At 48.0% G+C, this 22,201-nt stretch overlaps 1 protein-coding gene across 19 annotated transcripts in view; it reads right to left on the bottom strand.

The window, feature by feature from the left end:
• LOC105476270 (PBX/knotted 1 homeobox 2) overlaps positions 1 to 22,201 on the bottom strand; it is a 330,030-nt gene that overhangs the window by 24,533 nt on the left and 283,296 nt on the right. For all 19 annotated transcript variants that reach the window (XM_071076013.1, XM_071076011.1, XM_071076010.1 and 16 more), the window contains 2 exons: positions 21,491 to 21,662; positions 9,196 to 9,384 (listed from right to left, as the gene is read on the bottom strand). In XM_071076013.1, the coding sequence (XP_070932114.1) occupies positions 9,196 to 9,384; positions 21,491 to 21,662 (361 nt within the window). The remainder of the gene's footprint in view (positions 1 to 9,195; positions 9,385 to 21,490; positions 21,663 to 22,201) is intronic.

Raw genomic sequence — 22,201 nt, 5'->3', positions numbered from 1 at the left:
CTCCATGCCAATTTACCCAGTTTGGGTAACTAAAGGCAATTTACGCATTGGATCAGAGCCTTCTCTTTCCTACCCTTCTCTCCCTTCTCTGGGTCTTTGGCTGGTAGGTGCTGAGAGGCAGCCAGAGTCTATCAGTGAAGGAATAAAATAAAAACCTTCAGAGACAGAGTCCAAGGGCAGGGCTAGGACTGGCAACATCTTAGGTGGGGCAGGGAAGAGGAAGCAAAATTTTGGCATCCCGGAGGTCTGGGGAAATGATATTCATCCCTTACGTCTGTAAACATGAGCTGCTCCACAAACCAGCCTTGAGCGTGCTTTTTTTTTTTTTTTTTTTTTTTTTTTTTTGGACACAGATTCTCAGGGCCACTGGATCAGACCCTCACCCATCTAGTAATCTATATTTTTAAAAACCTCCTTGTGATGGTCCCAAAGATCAGATGGCTCTGAAAACGACCACTTACCATACACACTGAGTATTAGAGAGCATTCTTCCCCCACGCTATTCCATTTTAATGTCACCATCACCCCATAGGATCAGCAGGACAGACTGTCCTATTTGCCTGAAGAGAGACTGAGGCCCAGAGAGAATGGAAGTGACTTCCCAGAGTCAAATAACTGTGCCTCCAGCCTAAGGCCTCTGGCTCTGAGTGCAGGACGAGTGCTCACACAGAGAGGATATGTGCTTCGGGGTCAGACAGGCTCCAATGCAAGCACAGTGCCTGGCACATTTAGCCATCCAATAATTTATTTCCCACTTCCCTTGGCTAAGGTCACTCAACTAGGGAGTGGCACAGTTGGGATTTAAAAACCTGTCCTAGAAGCCCTCAAGCCACTTGAGTTCTTTACTTAGCAATGGAAGGAGTTCAGCTGGGGTTGCGCACGCAGGCAGAGTTGTGTAAACCTTGTTACATGCTTCCCTGTCTGATGTTCCCGGGCAATGGCCGAGTTCCAGGATCCTAAGCGTTGTCTCTGACTAGCCCCACAACTCCACTTGGCTGCGATTTCCAGTTGAGGCTTAGTCTCTAGCACCATAGAATGGAGACAAGGGGCTCTGACTCTCTTTTCTGAGGAAGGAACTTCCAGAGCAGCAGTGGAAACCCCGTAGGGAGCACATGTTGGCTAAGTACACAGTATTGTTAGCTTCCCCTCGGGGTTCATCAGACTCCAAACCCAGGTAGATGCCACTGTGTCTAGAAGCAAACAGAGTTGCTCCCCTCTAGGCTCCTTAGCACCCAGATGGAGGTGAGAGGGGCGTTTGGTACAGTTCTAGTTATGTTTTTCAGCACCCAGAGCCTCCCATCCCTGCTGGAATTGTCCAGGAACCTGGGGATGAGAGCTGGTTACTCAGCCCAAGAACTCTGTTTGTTTTGTTCTGCTAGGAACACAGCCGTGGTGTCCCCAAGCCTCTGGGAACTGCCTGAAGCCCGGGAATCAGATGAAAACCAACACGCTGGGCTCCACGGGCACCCCCGGAAGCGGCCCTACTCTTGTTCCTTGTGCTCTGTGGATTGAAACTCAGAAGCAAAGAGCCTCTCAGGAGGGGCAGAGCAGGCAGGGCTTTGGGTTTGGAATGGCAGAGTTTGGAATGGCAGAGAACTGGTGCCTCCTGAGCACCATCCTCTGGGCAGCTGCAACACCCTGGAGCTGCGGCCGCCACTCATTCTTTACAGACCTCAGTGGTTATCGGGGGAGTTTTACTCCAAATTGCATTCGGAACAGCAGAAAGATGACTTGTTCCAAAGGAAGGCCTTACTAAGAAATGATGAGAGGCTGTGGAATGACTTTTGGAAGCGGGGGGTGCAGGGGCCCAGAATGGACAGTGGTCTGACGTCAGCCCAGGAAGAGCTGTCGGTTTCTGTGGGCCACTGTGCTTCACTGTCAATAGGGAAAGGGCTTGAGCTGCCCTGGGAGACTCAAGGAAGACTTCATTTCCACTCAAGGAAGGAATTCCTGGAAGAAACCAGAATGGGACAAATACTTGAAGGAGTGAAGGAAATAAATGACAGAAAAGTTTCTGTTTAAGCTGTTTTGAAATAGATGGAATTTTTATCTTACTAGGATACCTGTGAGACAAGGGAATGAACTGGGTGGCCTGGCAAAGATCCTTCCAGCTGAGGACTGTAAAAGAGCCAATGCCATTTCCTAAGGATTGTGTGGGAGGGTGGGTAAGGGTGAGGCGGTGGCGGGAGTGGGGTGCCCCGTGGAGCCAGACCCAGCCACCTGCCATCCTCCCCCTGGCCACTAGGGGTCTCCGCTGATCCACCGGCTCAGACCACACTCACCAAAGCCTCCCAGAAGGCCCGTGCTGGCGGCTCCCCTGCCGAGGCTGGGGGCGGGTGGAGGTCGGTTCTGAATGTCTCCCTTCTGCTAGAAAGCTTGTCCTGACCTCCCCAGGGCACAGCCACAAGCCATCCTCTGGACTCTTCAAAGCCTCCCATCTGCCTTACATACTGGACACCACAGAATGGTTCTCTGTTACGCAGGCGTCGTCTTTCCCTAGCCTGGCTGCAGGCTTCTTGAGGGAAAGAGGGGTCTTTCTCTGAATTCCCGGAACTGCTTAGCACAATGTTAATTAACTGCATGGTAGATGCTAGATACATGTGTGGCCTGACTTTGGCCTAAGGCTGTGGGTGTATTCCTGTGGGGTGTGTGTGTGTGTGTGTGCCTGCGCAAATGTGCCTTAGGAGGGTGTCCCTGTCCCCAGACACCCCTTCCCGGCAGCATCCCCATTCTGGCAGAGCCAGGGCCCTGTTTTAGACCAAGAAAAGCCAGATTCCCAAACTCGGGAAAGCCGAGCACATGTAAACAAGCCGCCTAATCCTGTTCTTGTTCCACTCCTGTTGGGGGCCTTGGTCTCAAGGGAAAGGCAGTTCTGGCCTGTGGGGACAAGCAGCAGCTGCTGCTCTTAAGGAACATTCCTTCTCAGGCGGGAGAAGTGCTCAGGTTTCACTAGCCTGGCGGCAAGGGCCGCCCTCTGGTCTCCGGGCTCCACGGCTGCCGGGCTGGGGGTGAGGAACCCACAGAAGAGACAACTTTAATGCCTGTGACCGGCAGTGTGGCTCGTTTTATGCCGCTTCAGTCTAGAGATGCCCCCGTCCATCTAAGTAGTAATCTGTCCAGAGCAGATCATCCCCCTACCCCAGCTCCATCCAGTCTTCTCCGGGGTCCTGTCCTCAGGATGCTTAGCCACTGGGCAGAACCTCTAGGGTCCTGGCTGAGGTGATGGCCCCCTATCCCCTCGGCCCCCTGCCAATCTGGAAAATCCAAAATTCCTTAGAGGTCAATAGGCAAGTGCCACCCTTCCCAGGTAGGGATGTATTGATTAGCCCCCTTCCTATTCTGCGGGGGAGGCACAGAGCTGCAGCGTCGCATCCGGCTGCGGGGCCTAGCATCTCAGAATGGCCACAACTTTGTCCTTCTCATTTTCCTACTTCCAGTCTACCAGCAAATCCAAATTCTTGCTTCCTAGCAATTGGCTGCTTCCTCTGTAGTCCCTAACCCCCTGACCAATAGCTAGGTAGGGTCATCCCTCCCCACCCAGGTCCCAGGACCCCTGATTCTTCTCCCCATGTGTCACAAAAACATATCCCCACGTAGCAAGAAGAACATCGGCTCTGGAGTGGCCCATCCCGGACTCCACCACTTGCTAGGGGTATGACTTTGAGCCAGGCTCTTCACTTCTCTCAGATTCTCTTTCCTTGGATGTAAAATGGAGAAAATCATGTGTACCTTGCAGCCTGTCATGGAGAGTAAATTAGATAATCTGTGGAAAGCACCTAGAACACACCATGTTTGAGACAGAGGGGAGCTTAATAAATGTTCACTGGCTCCGCTCCTTCTGCCAGCTCTTCTTGGACCAATACAAGATGTGGCTACTCAGTGGACTTGTCTCCAGCCCTGACCCTGTCGCCTACATTCTCCACTACCTTTAAAGTCTTTAGCAGTTGGCCACCGCTATCAACCCCAGTACAGAACTCCCACATGTTTGACTTCAAGGTACTCCATCATTACACTTGGAGACCTGGGACTGTGTCAGATCCATTTTTATATCCCCAGAACTCAGCAGGCTCCAGAGGTGCCTGAATGGATGCAGGATGCGTGAATGAATGAGCGCCCTCCACCCCATCTCTTCTCTAGGGATTCTGATTGGCTGTCTTTGTTTCTCGCCTTCTTCCAGACTTCTTGCTACACTGGAAACACTCACCTTTATAAAGGCTGCCAAATAGGCTACCAACTCTCGCCAAGCCAGCCTGAAATGCCACCTCCCCCAGGAAGCCCTCCCAAGGCCAATGAATCTGTAACTTCTCCAAAAATAATGGGCAAAATCCTCCTGTTGGCCTCTCTACTCTGTACTGAGGTTTGTTTATCCTATTGTGGAGCAGGAACAAAGTGGCCATGAAGGTGTGAGGGCTGAGTCTGGGACTTGGTCCCTCTCTGAGAAAGGATGAAGGGTGCTGGGTAGAGACTGGGGCAACCTCAAGCCACACGTGTGGATCGCCCAATCTAGAATCCCTGCTTGCAGCTCCTCTCCCTATCTCTTCGGCTGCTCCTTTCCTCTAGACTCTTGACCCTGAGCATTTCAAGGCTGATGTGATTTATCTAGATCCTCATTGTGACTCATGGCTGTCTCCCCCTGAGACTGGGAGCTCTTCTTGGACAAGGGCTTGTGTCTGTTCTTACAGGACCTAGCACGGTGCATACAGTGAGTGCCCCCCAAATGCTTGGCGATTGAATGAGAACCATGATTCAATCCAATTTGCCTGGAATCGAGCTGAGGCTTAAATCTCCACAGAGAAAAAAGGATGAATTTCAGGTCAAACTAATACTTGAGTGAGGCGGGAGTTAAGGTCTCTCTGGTGGAATAGTTCTGTTTGCGCCCTCTAGGAAGGACAGGAGAACCCAGAGTCAGGTCTAGAACCAGTCTCCTTACAGAGGATGCTGCCCCGACAAGAAGCCTGGGCTCTGAGGAGTAGGAAGCCTGGGTGTCACTGGGTGCCTGCAGCACAGGATGGGTTCCTAGGGAGGGGAAAATCTAGCTGTGGCCCAGGTCTTTGAAAGTCTGCTTTAGTCTCCTGCTTGGTAGGACAGTCTCCCTTACTTCCCACCTCCACTCCGACCAGCAGAGAAGACTCACACAGAGAAATAGAAGGCCAAGCAGGAAAACACTCAACCCATCCATCTAGATGAAGGACACAGCATAGCATCTGGGAGTGGGGGTACCAAGTTGAAAACAAAAATGTCTCCCGCTTTGCAACACAAGGCTGGATGATTAGCACACAGGGAAAACCATGAGCCAGCAGTTTGCAACAAAGCTGGCAGGCGGCTGGAATGTTGATCCAGAGGATCATGTTCCAGAGGGGAGATACCCCTCCCCAGGCCAGGCTGGTGCTCAGTGAGGCTATTTCAGGCCAGGGGGATTAAGGGTGAACCATGACGAATGCATGTGCCCGCATGTGCGCGCGCGCACACACACACACACACACACACACACACACACACACACACAAGCTCCTTTTCTCTCTCCTCTCCCATAAAGGCTCCTATGTCTTGAACCCAAGACCTGCCTCCTACACTGAGAGTCTCTGGTCCCTGATTCTTAGCAGCCCTGGGCCTCTCCTTCCTGGGAGAGCCCATGCAAGTCCCCGCCCCTACCTTAGTGCGACAATGACAGGGGCCTGTCCTGGGAAGGCTTAAGAGATGTGTGAGTGTGCAGGCGGGCCGAGGGATGGCCAGAGAAGGCAGGAGAGCAGGTTAGGAAGCTCCCGCCATAGTCTATGTGCAATTACCACATTTACCCCTGAAGCCTGAGCAAAGCAGGCAGGGGCAGTCAGAGAAAATGCAGGGCCAAGTTTGAGTAATACAATAGGAGCAGCACATAGCACATCCTACTGACTTTCCCGCCTCCTCGTACCCTGGCTGCATACTGAGCCACATCTTGTCCTTTCACTTGCCCTCACTCTTGCTGCTGTTCCCCTCTCCGTCCGTCCTTCTGCCCCGTCATTCTCAGTCTCGTCTCCCTTTTCCTGGGTTTGTGTGTCTCCCTGTCAAACTGTTGCTCTTTTCCTCCAATTCTTCAGCTTGTCTCTACCTCCCTCCTGAATGTTGACCCTGCATATCTGGCTTTTTTCCCCTTTATTTTTCTTCCTATTTCTCCTTTCCTCCTTTGGCTTCCCCTTGCCCCTGGCCCCCCAACTTTCTCTCTCTCATTTCATTATTTATTTCAGTAAATACTTCCTGGCCATCTATCTTGCACAAGACCTTGTGGTAGCCACTGCCGGGGTCACAGGGAGAGTACACTAGGACTCTGAAGGGATGAGTCTATTTCAAGAGACTACCAGTAGGCAGAGGCTGGGAATGGCTGTTTTTGGTCTATAATAAGGTGATTTGGTGATTTCAAACATGTCAAATACTGTCTCTGCTCAAAAAGTGTTATCTAGGATAGGAAAATGAGATGAACACAAGCATCTGTAATATAAAGTCACAGTGACTTTTGCCGTATCGATGGCTCAGCAAGCTGCCGTGATTAGTGGAGGGCAGGAAGCATCCGTTCTGGATGGGGTATCAGGGAGGCCTCCTGGGTGAGCAGCCTTGTTCCTACCCATGGGGAAGAAGCTGGATTTGGTTGTGCGGAGATGATGGGGTTGGGGGGGAGGTGTCACCCAAACAGACAGGCATGGAATGATGGTCACAGTACCTCGAGCAGCCAGGAAGGCTGAAGCCAGACCTAGGAGGGCCTTGAATGTCAGGTGAACAGAAGTGAAGGCCCTCCCTCCCACCCCCAGGGGCATGGCAAGCAGGGTTTCTGAGCAGGCAAATGACATGAGCAAAGGTAGAAAGACGAATCCAGCAGTAGAGGCTTAAGAGATGCGTGGGTGTGCAGGTGGGCTGAGGGATGGCCAGGAGAGCAGGTTAGGAAGCTCCTGCCATAGCCTATGTGTAATCACTGTATTTACCCCTGAAGCCAGAACAAAGCAGGCAGTGACAGTCACAGAAAACGCAGGGACAGAGTTTGAGTAATACCAAGTAGGAATACCTCACTAAGCGTCTTTTCTCTTTCTCAGTGCCTCGCATCCCCCAACCCCCACCGCCCAATTGTCTGATTCCTCTTTCCCAGCTGATCAAGGGCCCTTCTGCAGTGGCTACCCCGGGGCCAGCTTCACTTCCAGGCAGAGATCTGATGCGTCCAGTGATAGGAATCAAAATTCTTTCCCCTTTCCTCAAAGCTGAGAAGGCTGAGTGCTGGGATTCCCCAGGGGGACTGATTTTTGCAGGTGACGGCATCTCTGAGACCTTCACCATCCACAGCCCACGTTATCCTTTTCTGCAAACCCCACTTCTCCAGTGACCCTGTTTCTGCAGACTGACTTGTCAGTCTCAGACCTCCAACCCTGCGGGGGTTGAGGTGGCTGCTAAGCCCTCTGCCCCTCCTTCCTTCCCCCACTACCCTGGTGCACCCCCAGCTCCAGAGCCCGAGGTGGAGTTGGAGGGCCCAGGAGGGGAAATCCAGTGCCTCTCCAAGGACCTGATTATTTCCAAAGACTTGTGCTAATTTTCTGATATGATCCTCACATCTCTGTGAGGCACTAAATCCTCATTACTTTTCCTGACCGATGCATTCTAATTAGATCAACACTTAAAAAAAATTCACAATAGCCACAGGATGGCTTTCCATCTCATTAACTCCTCACTTATTATTTTCATGAAAATTACTGATAAAAATGTGCATCTCCATTTGGCGAGGCCTCACAGCCTCCTCAGCTCCTATCTTGCATCTCTCCCATCACCAGGACTGCGCAGCGTCACCATGGTAACCCACAATAATAGAAACTAATAAATTACAAACGAGATGCTCGTTGAGCAATTATTGTCCTCTTTTATGCAAGTTTCTTGCTAATTTTGATCATAAGGGAAAGTACAATAAGACTCTGAAGGAATGAGTCTATTTCAAGAGAATATTAGCAGGCAGAAGCCTGGGCGGGTGTTTTTAGATCTGTAATAAAGTGACTTGGTGATTTCAAGCGAGAGGAAGAGGAAGTAAACTTCTTGCCCTACGTCCTGGGCAGTACTCACTACCGAGTCTCAAAGAGCCCACTGGGGTGGGTTGGATGTGATACCGAGTGTATCTTTTGTGCTTGTTTTCAAGATGTGCAAAGCGAGGCTGGCCTTCTAGAAGCAGCCTGTCCCCTCCCCTGACTCTACCAATCTGGGGAGACAGAGTACATGGGTGGTTCCTTAGGGGTTTAGGGACAAAAATGTCACAGTCTTTCTTTGGGACTACTTCCAGCACCGCTCGGCACTCACTTCTAGAAAGTTCACCTGCATCCCCGTGCCTGACTGTTTAATGAGAAGAGGCTACGGAGGACTCCTTGGGGACTCTCCAGGTGTCTTCCAGGACTCGGGAGCTCAGTGGAAGGGAAACAAAGTCTCAAGCCTGTGGCGTACGCAGATGCCCATGAGTTGGGTGGGAAGGTATTGCCAGGCAGCTTTCTTGGTTTGTAGGTTTGGGGAAAATATCCTGCCCTGGAGGGGAAAGCCCGTTCTTGCCCAAAGTGTGTAGTCAGCATTTCTGCATTTCCCAGGTCTCAGGAAGGAGGGGGCAGGGGAACCTGGGAACAGGGTGGTTTGAGGTGACATTGACCATGGCCCTGAACCTTAGGGGGACAGAGATGCCAGAGTAGCGTGAATGCCTGGAGAATGATGAGGGAGCAGCAGGCCCATGGGAAGCTGGCTTCACCCATTAGGTGGGCAGGATTCAGGGAATGACTGCTTTCCCCAAATGCCCGTTCCCAGAAACGCAGATGGCTCAGCAAGCCACAGCCTCTTAAGAAGCTTGTGGGGCTGGGATGTCTGAGCCCAGTCCCAGCTCATCCTCCGGGAGAGTTTCCATCTCCTTAGTGCTGGTGCTCATTCTGGGGGATACCTTGGGCCAGGAAGCCAGGAATGACTTTGCATCCCTCTCCGATCTGGTCATTTTCAAGGGAATACTAATGCCCTGGCAGGGCAGAGTGTGTGTAAAAAAGGGATTGGGTGTCCTGATGGATATGAAGAGGAATGCACCAGAGGAGGGCCCTCATGGCAAAGGAACCCAGTGAGTCTAACCCAATGAAGGTCACCAGGGGACCTTCCTTCACGCCTGGCTCCAGAGCTGGGCTTAGGAGCCTGGCTTAAGAGATGGGACCCAGCTCTGCGTGTTACCTGTGAGTGAAGGTTGATGGAGGGCTGGTTAGGGGAGTAGGGCCCCCCTAGGTCATTCCTGAGCAGGTTATCGCTGTGCATCTTGGTTTTGAGGCAGGTGATGTAACGGTTACAAAAGTCCTTGCAGAGTTCATTGACTTTCTCCAGCTCTAGCAGGTGTATTCTCAGGACCTGGATTGCCTTCACCATCTGTGGAGAGGGAGGAGAGGTGAGCCCAGGTATTTGCATCCCATTCCCCTCACTGCCTGGACCCCCAGCCCCCACTACCCCAGGGGAGGGGAGCCCATCCCCTGCCCTAGCTCATGCTTCCTACACTTGATCTTGGCCAAAAGGTCCAGAAGCGGTAGGCAGTGCCTTCTCATCCCCATGACTTCAGTTCTAGTGATGGCTCTCTGCTGGCTATTTCTTTGCTCTGAGCCCTCTGTTGTCACAGCTTTCTTGAGGCAGTTGTGGGATTCTGAGAACAGCACTGGCCTTAGTGATGGAAGGCCAGGTCCAAGTCCCAGGCCTGTCATTTACTATCTGTGTGACCTTGCGCAAGTTAATTAAGCTCTCTATGCCTTAGTGTCTAACAAATGGGGATAACTATATTCTCCCTGACAACTTTACAGGTTTGTTGTGAGTGTTGTATGAGGGTGTATACTTGATAGCACATTGTGAGGTGTGAAGGACCAGGCAAGCATGAGGAAGACGAAGATCAGAATTTCTTATAAGTGCCCCTAGAGCTCAGGGACTGTCTATTCTTAAACACGCATTCTGAGTGCATGGGATACCAGTCACCTTGTGGACGCTCTGTGGATACTTGCTGATGGACTGAATAATCCAACATGACTTAGCTGGGCACCAGCTACCTCACTGTCTGTTGTGGCCTTTTCCATGCCCTTTGGATTGCTGTACGGGAGCCTGCTGCCTCTTCAAATGGACATTCCTAACCTTTTCATGGCAAGAAGCTATTTTGCAATTGAAGCTTTGCTCTTTACTGCTGTTATTATCATAAAAAGAAAATACTATGGAAGGTATGGAAGGCAGGGTGAAAAAAACCTGTCTTTGATCCAATCACCCTAAAGAATGATGATTTTTTCCCCACACACATATATTCTAACAAAGTTTCAATAACCTTGTGCATGCAATTTTGTTGTTTTTTTCCCCTAGTTTAGCAAACCTATTTTTCTAAGTGCCAGAATTGTCTTCTCTATCCTTTCTTCTAGACTATGAGCTTTGAGAAGGCAGGGATGATGTCTAATTTGCTCACCATGTTATCTTCAGCACCAACACATATGGATACAGAGTAAACATTTGCTGAATGGGTGAAAGTTATTGAGTAAATATATTTTTAAATGTTGCATATTATTTCATGTGTGTGCCATACTTAACCAGTCCCCTATTGTTAGGTATTTAGATTACTTCCAATTTTTCAATTTCATAAAAAATGTTATAGTGAATATTTTCTAAGCTTATTGCTTTTTTTTTTTTAATGTTCCTGCATTATTTTTTAGGATGAATTCCCAGAAGTGACAGGAAAAAAAGCTATGCACGTTCTTATGGATTATGATAAATATTGCCAAATTGCGTTTCAACAGGGGGTTGTTCAAATGGTGCTGGAACAATTAGACATCCATATGTAAAAAAACTGAATCTTGATTTAAACCTCATACCTTAGATAAGATTAACTCAAAATGGATCACAGACATAAATGTAAGACATAAAACTATAAACATCTTTAAAAAAACCGGAAAAAATCTTCAGGATCTAGGCCGAGGCAAAGAGATCTTAGAGTTGACACCAAAAGCATGATGAAGGCCGGGCACAGTGGCTCATGCCTGTAATCCCAGCACTTTGAGACGCTGAGGCAGGCGGATCACTTGCAGTCAGGAGTTCGAGACCAGCCTGGCCAACATGGTGAAACCCCATATCTACTAAAAATACAAAAATTAGCCAGCGGTGGTTTTGCATGCCTGAAGTCCCAGCTACTTGGGAGGCTGAGGCAGGAGAATCGCTTGAACCCAGGAGGTGGAGGTTACAGTGAGCCGAGATCAAGCCACTGCACTCCAGCCTGGGCGACAGAGCGCAAATCCATCTAAAAAAAAAAAAAAAAAAAAAAAAAGATGATCCAGTGAGGAACTGGACCCTGTTAAAATTAAAAATGTTTACTCCTCAAAAGACCCTGTGAAGAAGATGAAAAGACTACATACTGGAGGAGAATATTTGCAAACCAAATATGTGACAAAGGACTTGTATCTGGGATATATAAAGAACTCTCAAAACAAAACAGTAAAATAACAAGCAACCCAATTAGAACATGGTCATAAGACATGATTATACATTTCACTGAAGAGGATATACAGATGGCAAATAAGCACATGAAAAGATATTCAATGTCATTAGTCACTAGGGAAATGCAAATTAAAACCACAATGAGATATCACACCTATTGGCATGGTTAAAATAAAAAAATATATATATGACAACACCAAATGCTGGTGAGGAACTGGAGACTAGAACACTCAGACATTGCTGGTGAGAGTGTAAAATGGTACAGCCACTCTGGAAGACAGTATGACAATTTCTTACAAAACTAAATACGTGCATACCATGTGACCCAGCAATTGTACTCTTGGGCATTTATCCCAGAGAAATAAAAACATACGTTCTTACAAAAACCTGTATACAAATTGTTCAAAGCAGCTTTACTTCTAATAGTCAAAAATTGGAAACAACCCAAATGTACTTCAATGGGTGAATGGGATAAAGAAACTAATTCATCCATATCATGGAATATAAGTCAGCAATAAAAAAGAACGAACTATTGATATGCCCAACAATGTGAATAGATTGCAAGGAAATTTTGCTGAGAGACAAAAGCCAGTCTCAAAGGATTATATACTATATGATGCCATTTACATAACATTTTTGAAATGACAAAATTATAGAGATGGAAGACAGATTAGTGGTTGACAGCGGTGGAGTGGAGGAGGGAGGGAGGAACTGTTCTGTACCTTGCTATAACAATGTTTATGTGGAACTAATTACATGTACACACACGCACACACACACATGAGGGCATGTAAAACTGGTGAAATGTGAATACAGTTGGTGGATTGTTCCTGGCTGTGAAATTGTGCTATGGTTATACAAGATGTGAATCAGGAGCTCTCTGTGTGAATTCTTATAACTGCATGTGAATCTACATTTATATCAAAATTAAAAGAAAAAAATGCGGAGGAAGGTGATGCTTATTGCTTTTCCAGATCCATTTATGTTGACGCAAGCAATATATGGGATCTCTATTTAATCCCACCCTCCTAGCTTTTGGCTAGCTCCTGGATGCCTAGAGGAGAGTTTGGACAGTGTAAAAAGGGATGAAAACAAGGAAAGAAATCTCTCCCAGAGAACTGCGACTGTGAGGTGTGTGTAGAGCAGTGTGGCTTGAAGCCAGCATTACACCCTTCTCTGTGCTTTACTGGCATTTCAAGTGGGGAGCCCACATTCCCTGGGCTGGGCCTGTGGCTTGGCTGATGAGCAGGGATTGTGCTCAACTAATTAAAGGTTTTTGGAGTACTAAATTAGACCATGTGTCACTCAAAGACAGAAAGCAGTGACTGTGTGTCGTCATGCAGGGCTCAGTCACAGGGTCTCCTCCTAAGAAGTGCCACCTCCGTGGGGCTGAGACTGAGGGAGACTGAGCCATCCTAAGCAAAGAGGAGAATGGTGACTTTAGAATGGATCATTTGGACCCCAAAGTGGAGTTAGGTACTTAATAAAGATTTATTCTTGCCTAATGTTCTACTTGACTTTGGCCATGAACATCTTGGTCTATGTCTCTCAGTCTAATGAGCACAGGATAACCTACTTAACAGATATGTGTTGCTGGATTGATAATAATACCCAAACATTTCTTATTCATACTGTGTCTCAGGCAATGTGGTAAGCCCATTCCAGGCCTTATTTGTTCCACACAACCATCTCATTAAGTAGTTACCATTATTGCTCATATTTTGCATTTGAAGAAAATAAAATCCAAAAATATTATGTTTCCATGCTTAGAGTCACACAACTGGTGAGCGATGTGAAGCCAGGTTGCCCCACCCCTGACCTGTGTGCCTTGTCTTTCAATACGGACTCTCAGGATTATGTAGGTAGAGGAAGTGACAGTGTAAAGGGTGCATAGTTTGGGAGAAAGTGACTCAGTGACAGCAATTATGGGGTTCCAGGAAGCCAAATAGCTTTTGAGACATTACAGTTTAGGATTTCCAGAACCTTCCTGGTAATGTGCCTTTTCTCGACTGCTCTGATCTCCCATCTCTCACTCTTGGCGCAGCCCCCTGGTGTCGGAACACCTCACCAACACAGGTGTCTGCTTCTCCATGTGCACATGGAGAGGGCTGGACTGTCAGGTCCCTTATGTTTTCTGACTCTCTGAACATTACCAGGACTTCTGCCCTCAATTCATGCCTGATGGTGTTAGAATGAACCCCATACGATGACCTGGACCAGCCTCTAGGTGGCTGCATCATCCAAACTCACCAGGACACAGGCTGCATCTTCTCCTCCAGCCTCTCCTGGTCCCTGGGAGATGACCTTATTGCCTCGGACCATCTCCATATTCTCTTAATCTGCTGATTAAGAAGCTTTTCCTTATATTCAATCAAAATCTCTCCCGCCTTAATGTAAAGTGCCTTCTGTAGGTACCAAGAACATCAAGGAACTTCTAGGACCTCTATCAACACAACTTCTTTTAATTTTATTTTGTTCATTAAACAAGTATTAAGTCTTACTATATGCCACATATTAGACCAGCCATCTGACTTGAACAAGTTGGTCAATTAACTTTTTTTTTTTTTTTTTTTGAGATAGAGTCTCACTCTGTCGCCCAGGCTGGAGTGCAGTGGCATGATCTTGGCTCACTGCAAGCTCTGCCTCCTGGTTCACGCCATTCTCCTGCCTCAGCCTCCTGAGTAGCTGGGACTACAGGTGCCCGCCACCACACCCGGCTAATTTTTTTAAAATTATTTTTATTTTTAGTAGAGACGGGGTTTCACCATGTTAGCCAGGATAGTCTTGATGTCCTGACCTTGTGATCCGCCCACCTCAGCCTCCCAAAGTGCTGGGATTACAGGCATGAGCCACCACGCCCGGCCTTTCTCTTCTCTAGACAAAAACGATCGTCATTCCTTAAACCTTTCTTCTCTTTCCCTTCCCCTCTTCCTTCTTTCCTCCCTCCCTTCTTTCCTTTTCTTTTTTCCTTCTTTCTCACACACATACATATATTCATACATACATACGCACAGAAAAGTGCACGTATCTATTCATTTATTTTAAATACATAACCAATTTATACTTACTTTATAAAATCAGAAAATACAGGTAAGTAAAACAAAAGTAAAATATACTCAGAAGAGCTTTGCTCAAATAAAATACACGCATAGCATGTTTAAACCAGGTCTGGTGCACAGTCACCAAAAGTGGACCTATCCTTTGGTCTAATAAAAGGCAGCTGAAGGATTACTTTTTTATGGGCTAATGGAATTGGTTTAAAGATTTAAGAAGGTAGAGTAAATCATAATGGTATTCTGAAGCAATGAATATGTAGGACCTGTTCAATATTAGAAAGGTAGGCAACACCATCAATACTGGGGGGCTGCCTGGCAGAGCAGGAACGCTGTGGGTTCATTGTCAGGCAGCCTGGATTTCAGTCCGGGCCCACTCTCTGTTAAGTGAGTGCCGTTGGGGAAATTCCATGATTTCTCTGAGCCTCAGTCTCTTTACGTGTAAAATGGGAATAATGTTCATCTCTAACTCACAAGATTTGAAAGGGGCTAAAGGAGATAACGATGTAACCATGCTTTATAAACCACAGTAAACCAAACGCATGCAAGTTGTAAAAACAATCTCTTCTAATAACGTCTGATATCCCACTGGCTTTTCTACTGCTATTCTACATTCAGCCAGTGAAAAAACAGTAACTCCCCGGGTCTTTTTTGCCTCCATATTTGTGTTTAGTAAATCATCCTCTACCTGTGTTTACAATTTTGGATTTTTGTCTCTAAGTTAGAAAACTCTGATTTATTAAACTATTCTTCTAAATGATCAGGGTCATATGAAAATTTATTCCAAATCTTCTAGAGCAATAACAGTGCCACTTAATTTAACATCACCACCAAATGCGGTGAATGCATCCTTCATTCCTTTCCCCAGCTCCATATTTCAGCTTCTTTCCCTCCCTTCTCTTTCAAAATACTGATTCGGCCCTCTTTTTCTACGAAGTCTCTGTCAGAAAAGCAAAACAAACGCAACCTCACATTTTAGTCTCCTACCACTGTACACAAGTCTCACAGTTCCAGCAAAGCATACAAAAATGGGGCTTCCTATTTTCTATAAAGCCACGTGGTCTGATGTCCCACATTGATTATTTTCTGCCTGGGTATTTTGAACAAGTAGTTTAAACTTTATCTGCAAAATTTAGGATGACAATAATACCTACACTTTAGAGTTGTTGTGAAAACTGAGTAAGATCATGTATGCAAATGTGTTGGGCATATAGTAGCCATTCAAGAAATGTCAGTTCCTCATACCAGTGTGGTCCTCCCTCCATTATCAAATGCCTCTCTCAGTGGTTGCTTCTCTTGCAGGATCGTGGCCTTTCCACTTGATAATAATAATTTCTTGCCTTTCAAAACATTTGTATACACAGCACTTTACAATTTACAAAATGCTTTCTCTCCATTATCTCATTTGAGTCTCGTCACCACAGGGACACAGGCAATATTGTCTCTCTCCTAGAGATAAGGAAATTGAGGCTCAGAGATTATGGAACCCATTCAGCTCCATGCAGGAATTAGCAAGGCATCTTTGTTTTGCAGGCACATTCCTTTCACCCTCTCCTTCCTTTCTGCAAATTGGGAAGCTGGAACAATTCTCCCTCATGGACAGAAGAAGGAATTTATAAACACACATTCCTTAACGTGCTATGATATTTCCTGTGGGTCACTGTGGCTGCCAACGCTCAAATCTAATCAGGAATTTTTCCAGACCAGGCCAGCTTGGCCTGACCAGTTGGAAGTGTGGGGTCACTAGAACAAAAAATGGGACATGAAAAAAAGGTGAATATCAGTGATTGGAGAACTGCCTGATGGTTTGCAGACAGAACAAATATTTTATGGAAACCATCACACAAGACGAGTTAAATCATTTTTGAGTCAATAACCTGGCACTCTCCTGATGGCCTCAGAATTTGGGAAAGCAGTGGCACCGAGGAAGGAGGGTGGGCTTCGTGAGTTAGATCCACTTGGTTCAAATCCCAGCTATGTAATTTCTTGGCTACAGGGTTCTCAGTCCTTGATTGCTTCCTCTGTCAAATGGGGATAATAACAACTACTTCACAGGGCTCTTGTGAGAATTAAATAGCAAAGAAGACACTCAGGGCTTTAGGTCTTGGGTATCTTGGGTCTTCCACCTATGGTGAGACCTTGAACAATTGACATAATCTCTAAACTTTACTTTCCTCACCTGGAAAATAAGATAATAATAGTGACTTCTCCGAGTTGCACTGTGGGTTAAATGAGATGTGGCTAGAAGAAAATGTAAAACAAGACCTGGCCCAGAGAAAGACGGAAGAAGATATTAGCTCCAGTGCTGCTTTGGGTGTGGTTATGGAGCACGAGTCTTGCACTGTATTTGATTCCAGCCTGGGCCATGGACCAGCCGCATGGTGGTGACTGCATCTCGTGTCCCAGTTGCCTCCTCTTAAAATGGGGATAATAGTAACATGTGCCTTGTGGGTTTAGAAAGAGGATTAAATAAGATAATACATGTAAAATAGTTGGAACGGTACCTGGCAGCTGGTAAGTGCTCTATAAATGTTCATTATTACTAGCATTGATGATTCCCATTTCCTTTCCCTTTCCTGGTGTCTGTGGGATTTTCTGCTCCTGTCTAGGCAAAGACAGCCTGGACTGAAGGCCAAAGTGGCTAAGTCTCTGAATGCCGCTGGCCTGAGGCCTCTGGGCCCAGAGCTCTGGCCTGATTCCTTCACGTGCCTCCTTATTCACAGCCTCCGGCCTCTGGCTCTGCCTCTTCAGAGTGGGCCCAGGGGCCTGGGGGGCCCCATTTTAGAGCTGGCTTTGCGGTCAGGCAGCCGTAATCTGTCCCTCGAGCCACACCAGAGTCTCATTAAAACGTGCCCCATAAATGTTAAAAAATTTACACATAAAAAAATTCCATGCATGAAACTGAAACCATACTTTTTACAGCCACAGTTTGAAATCTTGCATAATATATAAAACCTTGGCCCTGCACCGGGGGCCCGTAAATCAGATTTTATAAAACAAAAAGCTTTTACGTTTCAAAGGGTTTTGGGGAACTTGCAAATTTTACAAACTTTACCAACTGCCAGTCAGAGGCTGGTGGGCCTGAGGAGGGGATCTGTGGGCCCAGCTAAGGAATTGGCCTGGTGAGCCCCTGTGACTGTGGGAATCGGAGTGGAGGGAGTGAAGGATGGAGCCGGCCTTTCCCAGGGGAGCCAGTCAGGGGCACTGCAGTTTGACCACCATGAGGGTGGAAAGCCACCCTCATCCTCTGGAAATGGGGAGTTACAGTATGGGTGCAGGGAAAGAGAGATCGGGGGCACTTTTATTTGCAAGTGAAGGAGTGGTGGTGTGATGTTGTGGGCAGAGCGGAGGATCAGGAGTCAGCTGACCTGGGTTCTGGTCCTGGCAAGTCACTTCCTTCTGTGAACTTACATCCCAGGCTATAAACGGAGGTAGGACGTGCTTCTCCCTAGGGCTTTTTGTTTGTTGGTTTGTTTTTGAGATGGTCTCACTTTGTTGCCCAGGCTGGAGTGCAGTGTCATGATCTCGGCTCACTGCAACCTCTGCCTCCTGGGCTTAAGCAATTCTCATGCCTCAGCCTCCCGAGGAGCTGTGACTACAGACATGTACCACCACACCTGGCTAATTTTTGTATCTTTAGTAGAGACGAGGTGTCACCGTGTTAGCCAGGCTGGTCTCGAACTCCTAGCCTCATGTGATCTGCCTGCCTTGGCCTCTCAAAGTGCTGGGATTACAGGGGTGAGCCACTGTGCCCGGCCCGCTCTAGGGCTTTTCCCTCTAATGGTTCAAGAATCTGTTTCTTCTCTGGTAGGGGTGCTGTGGGAGCAGGTGGCTAATGCAGGGAGGGAGGTTCCTGCTGAAATCTACAATCTGAGAACCTCTCTGATCTTCAGGGCAGCCCTGGGTGACTGTGGGACATAGGGGAGTGTGGTACAGGGCAACTTGCTCAGGGGACAGGGAGGTGGCCAGATGGGGATGGGGAGGATTTGAGTTCAAATCGGGGGCTTGGTGGGGCTGGAGACTACAGGCTTACAGGGCCTGAGAGAAAGCAGGGCCCGAGTGGGGCTTGAGGACCCTGGGGGAGAGAAGAACTTCCAAGGGACAAAGTTTTTGGGGACCCAAGTGCCCTGACAATCCCTGTGAAAGTCAATATTCAAGGGCAAAGGAAAGCCGCCCTGACACACATATATATAAAAAATAAATCTCTCAATTATCTCAGCTCATTTGCTTGGGGTCTCTCATTTTATGTCCCTGCTCGGCTGCGCAGTATATCTGTCCGGATAAAGAGTTACAGTCCGTTGGGCTACGTGTGCGGGGTTGTAAAAAATACAGATGCCAAATTAACTGGCTGTGGCACTCGGCAGCTTGATTGAGCTGATAATGACGCGATCTGACCTTTTTCTAATTTCTAATTATGTGCATCTCGGCTGTGCTGGCTACATGATTCTTGTTCTAATGATGGCTCCTGCAGTTGGCCTCTTTATCTCCCCCTTCCTGACACAGGACCGGGGTGGAGGTAGCAAGGGGCACTGCTTGACTCCCCACATCACGTTTCAGGGTCCCAGCCGCATGGTCTCTTTGGTGGCCAGGATGTGAGGTTGAGGAACTGGAGCACTTTGTCGGAGGGGCCCTGCACTTGAGACTAACCTTCCAGATGCCAGGCATTTTTAAAGGCCATTTCCCAGAGCCATCTCATTAATTTTGTATTACCATTACGCGAGATAGGTGTGTTAGATCTACAGATGAGGAAACCGAGCTTCAAAGGAGTTAAGTCATCCAAATCACACAGATAGTAGTGGTGAGGCTCAGAGAGCGCTCTTTCAAATTCTCCATTTACATAATCAGTCAGTCAACCAGTCATTGACCATGGCTAACTCAACTAGGTAAATCAGGTGCACCCAAGTAGATGGAATGTCCAAGCTTTGCTGCACTGGCTGGACACTCCCAGCCCAGTGCCTGAGATGGAAGACCAGGGAACGCTGGCAGTATGGGGCCACCAGGGCAGCTTCCACAGCATCCATGTCCCTGGGTCAGGCCTGGCACATGGCAGACACTCAACCAAGTTCTGTTCAATTGATTCTAAATATGATTCTTTGAGTGAACAGAACTCTGGGGAACCCACGTCATGTTGGCCAGGAGAGAGCATGGAGATGGCCACCTGGGCATTTTCCAGGCTGAGCTAGGATGGGAGGCTGCCCTTGGTGGGTCTTCCAGAGCTCACCTGGCAGGTCGTTGTGGGCAGGGCATGAGAAATGTGTTCCCCCAGGACTCCTCCCTCTTAAGAAGGTATAAATTATTTCACATTAGCTACCCAGTTTACTTTTCAATATTTCCTTGCCTACTTAGGACTCAGTTTCTTATTGTGCCAAATGAGGGGAGTGGGCCCTGCTTCCCAGGTCCATCCCAGCTCCCACAGAAATGGCTGCGGCATCTCCTGGCCCCCTGGCTACCATGGGTCTAGGTTGCGAGGATCTGCTCCGCAACTGCAGTCTGTGGTTCTGATCAGTCAGAGCACAGGGCAGAGCAAGACCAGCCTGCAACTGGAGCACCTGCACAGGGCAGCTTTCCCAGGGGACCTGAGAGACAGTGACCTGCCTCCTGGGAAGGGGACTGCCAATCCCAGCCAGGGAAAGGGATGCCCCAGGATGAGAAAAGGTGGCTTTGGGGCTCTCAGATGCCTTCACTGACCCTCCCGACAGCAAGTGAGCGCTTATCCTCTAGCAAGGCCTCCTCCGCTCTTCAAATATTCCACCCATCATGACACTTCACGAAGCTTCAGGCCAGGGTGGGCTCTCCTGGCAGCTCTTCTGGACTCCATCCAGTCACATATTCAGCTCTTGAGAGAAGCAGTGGTGTGGATAATTCACAGCACAGAATACCAAAGCCAGTTACACCTGTTCTGCAGATGCAGAGTGTGTGTGTGTGTGTGTGTGTGTGTGTGTGTGTGTGTGTGTGTGTGTGTGTGTGTGTGTGTGTGTGTGTGTGTTTTCTTCCTTTCTGGAACCACATTTTCTTTTCTAATTCTGTTTCCCTTTTGAAAGTAGGTACCAGTTAAACTCTAAATGCAAGAAGACAGCACCATCATTAATTTGTTGGGGAGAGTTTTCCAGAGTTTCCAAATTCACTGTGCATAATCTGGGTAATCCACCCACAAAAAACAAAGAATTGTGGTTAATAATTCCAAGATGACTAGTTAGAGTAATGGACAAACAGAGCAACCTCTCTGTTGCTCTCTCCACAGAATTCCCTGGACTAGATGAGAATTCAGATGTCATCCGACCCAGTGGTCACCAAACCTAATGATGATTGCAACTGCTCAGGAAACTTTTTAAAATGTAGATTCACAGGCTCCCACCAAACCCACGGAATCACAATTCCCAGGTGGTGTGGCCTAGAAATATGTATTTTTATAAAACTGTGGTCATGATCTAGTTGACAAATTAGGTTTGGGAGCCTGATCTACCCTGTCCCCAGAAGGAACCGGTCCTCCACTGGTCTCCTCAGCACATCGATGTCAGGTCTTTCTCTCGGTTAATGTGCTCAAACATCAGTTACCTTCATCCTCCATACAGTAGCACATCAACTATTAGCTCCTCTCTGGACAGCCCAAGACAGATCTGCTAACATGCCAGGACTCCGGGACTCAGAACAGCTACCCCAGATACTCTGGCTGCTACGACCCTTCTTTCCTCCTGTCTGCACTGTAAAAGGATGGGTGCTAAGATGCTAGTGCCACCCTGGGCAGAGATGGGCAGAACTTTGGCAGCAAAGCCCGTGCATGGAACTCTTGGTTTAAGTCATTTAAAAATGGTTCTTGGTGGCAAGACTGGTGCATCTAGTGCATGCCCCAAGGAGGACACTCAAAATCTTTTGTTGGTGGATTAATAGAAGGATCATTTCTGGGGCATTTTGAAGGGGATCAGAGGGTAGGAAGACTCTAGCCAGGGCAGAGGGTGGAGGGTCTTTACCAGATTGTCCAGTTCTGGGTCATCGCTGAAGAAGGGTTTGTGCTCCTGTTCCTGCTGGTGGACAAAGTTCTCGATGTCCACATCAAAGCTGGCGGAGGTGATGCACTCAGAGCCCTGGGTGGCCTGTTCACATTTCTCAAACAGCAGCGTCAGGAGCGGGAAAAGAGGGTGCCTGCGGGGACATCAAGAGCTCACACATGCGCACAACAGAGACCGTGCTGCTACCTGTGCTCAGAAGCCACCAGACTCCCCTGCCCACATTCCCATAACTTCTCCCAAGGTCCCACTCCTTGATAACATCCCCAGTCCCCATGGTCAATCTAGATGGCAGCACTTTGTGCCTTGGCAAGGAGGGTCTGCTCTTCCAGCTTCTGGGCTTAAGAGGCTCCTGTCCCTACCCACTGGGCTCCTACCTTTTCTCTTTGGTCAGATAAACTGCATGAATATTTGGGGAGGGATGAAGGGTTATAAACCTTCCAAGAAGTAGGTGTCCATTTCTGGCTCAGAGTCAACCTAGGAAGGAAAGGTGGGGAGTGTCCAGAGAAGTCCTGGATGTGAACATTAGCGGTAGGTCATAGATCCATTCTTGGCTTTCTGGAGCCAGCTAAGGGTGGCAGATGTGCACAAACACTTCTGTGCTTGCAAGTGCATGCAGGAGACATACGTGAGCCTGAAGACTCATCCACACGTGGTGGGCGGATGTCTCCACCT

Source organism: Macaca nemestrina, chromosome 12 (assembly GCF_043159975.1).
Source record: "Macaca nemestrina isolate mMacNem1 chromosome 12, mMacNem.hap1, whole genome shotgun sequence".
Lineage (NCBI taxonomy): Eukaryota > Metazoa > Chordata > Mammalia > Primates > Cercopithecidae > Macaca > Macaca nemestrina.
Note: the sequence above shows the minus strand (reverse complement) of the source record. Positions and strands in the feature narration are given on the sequence as shown.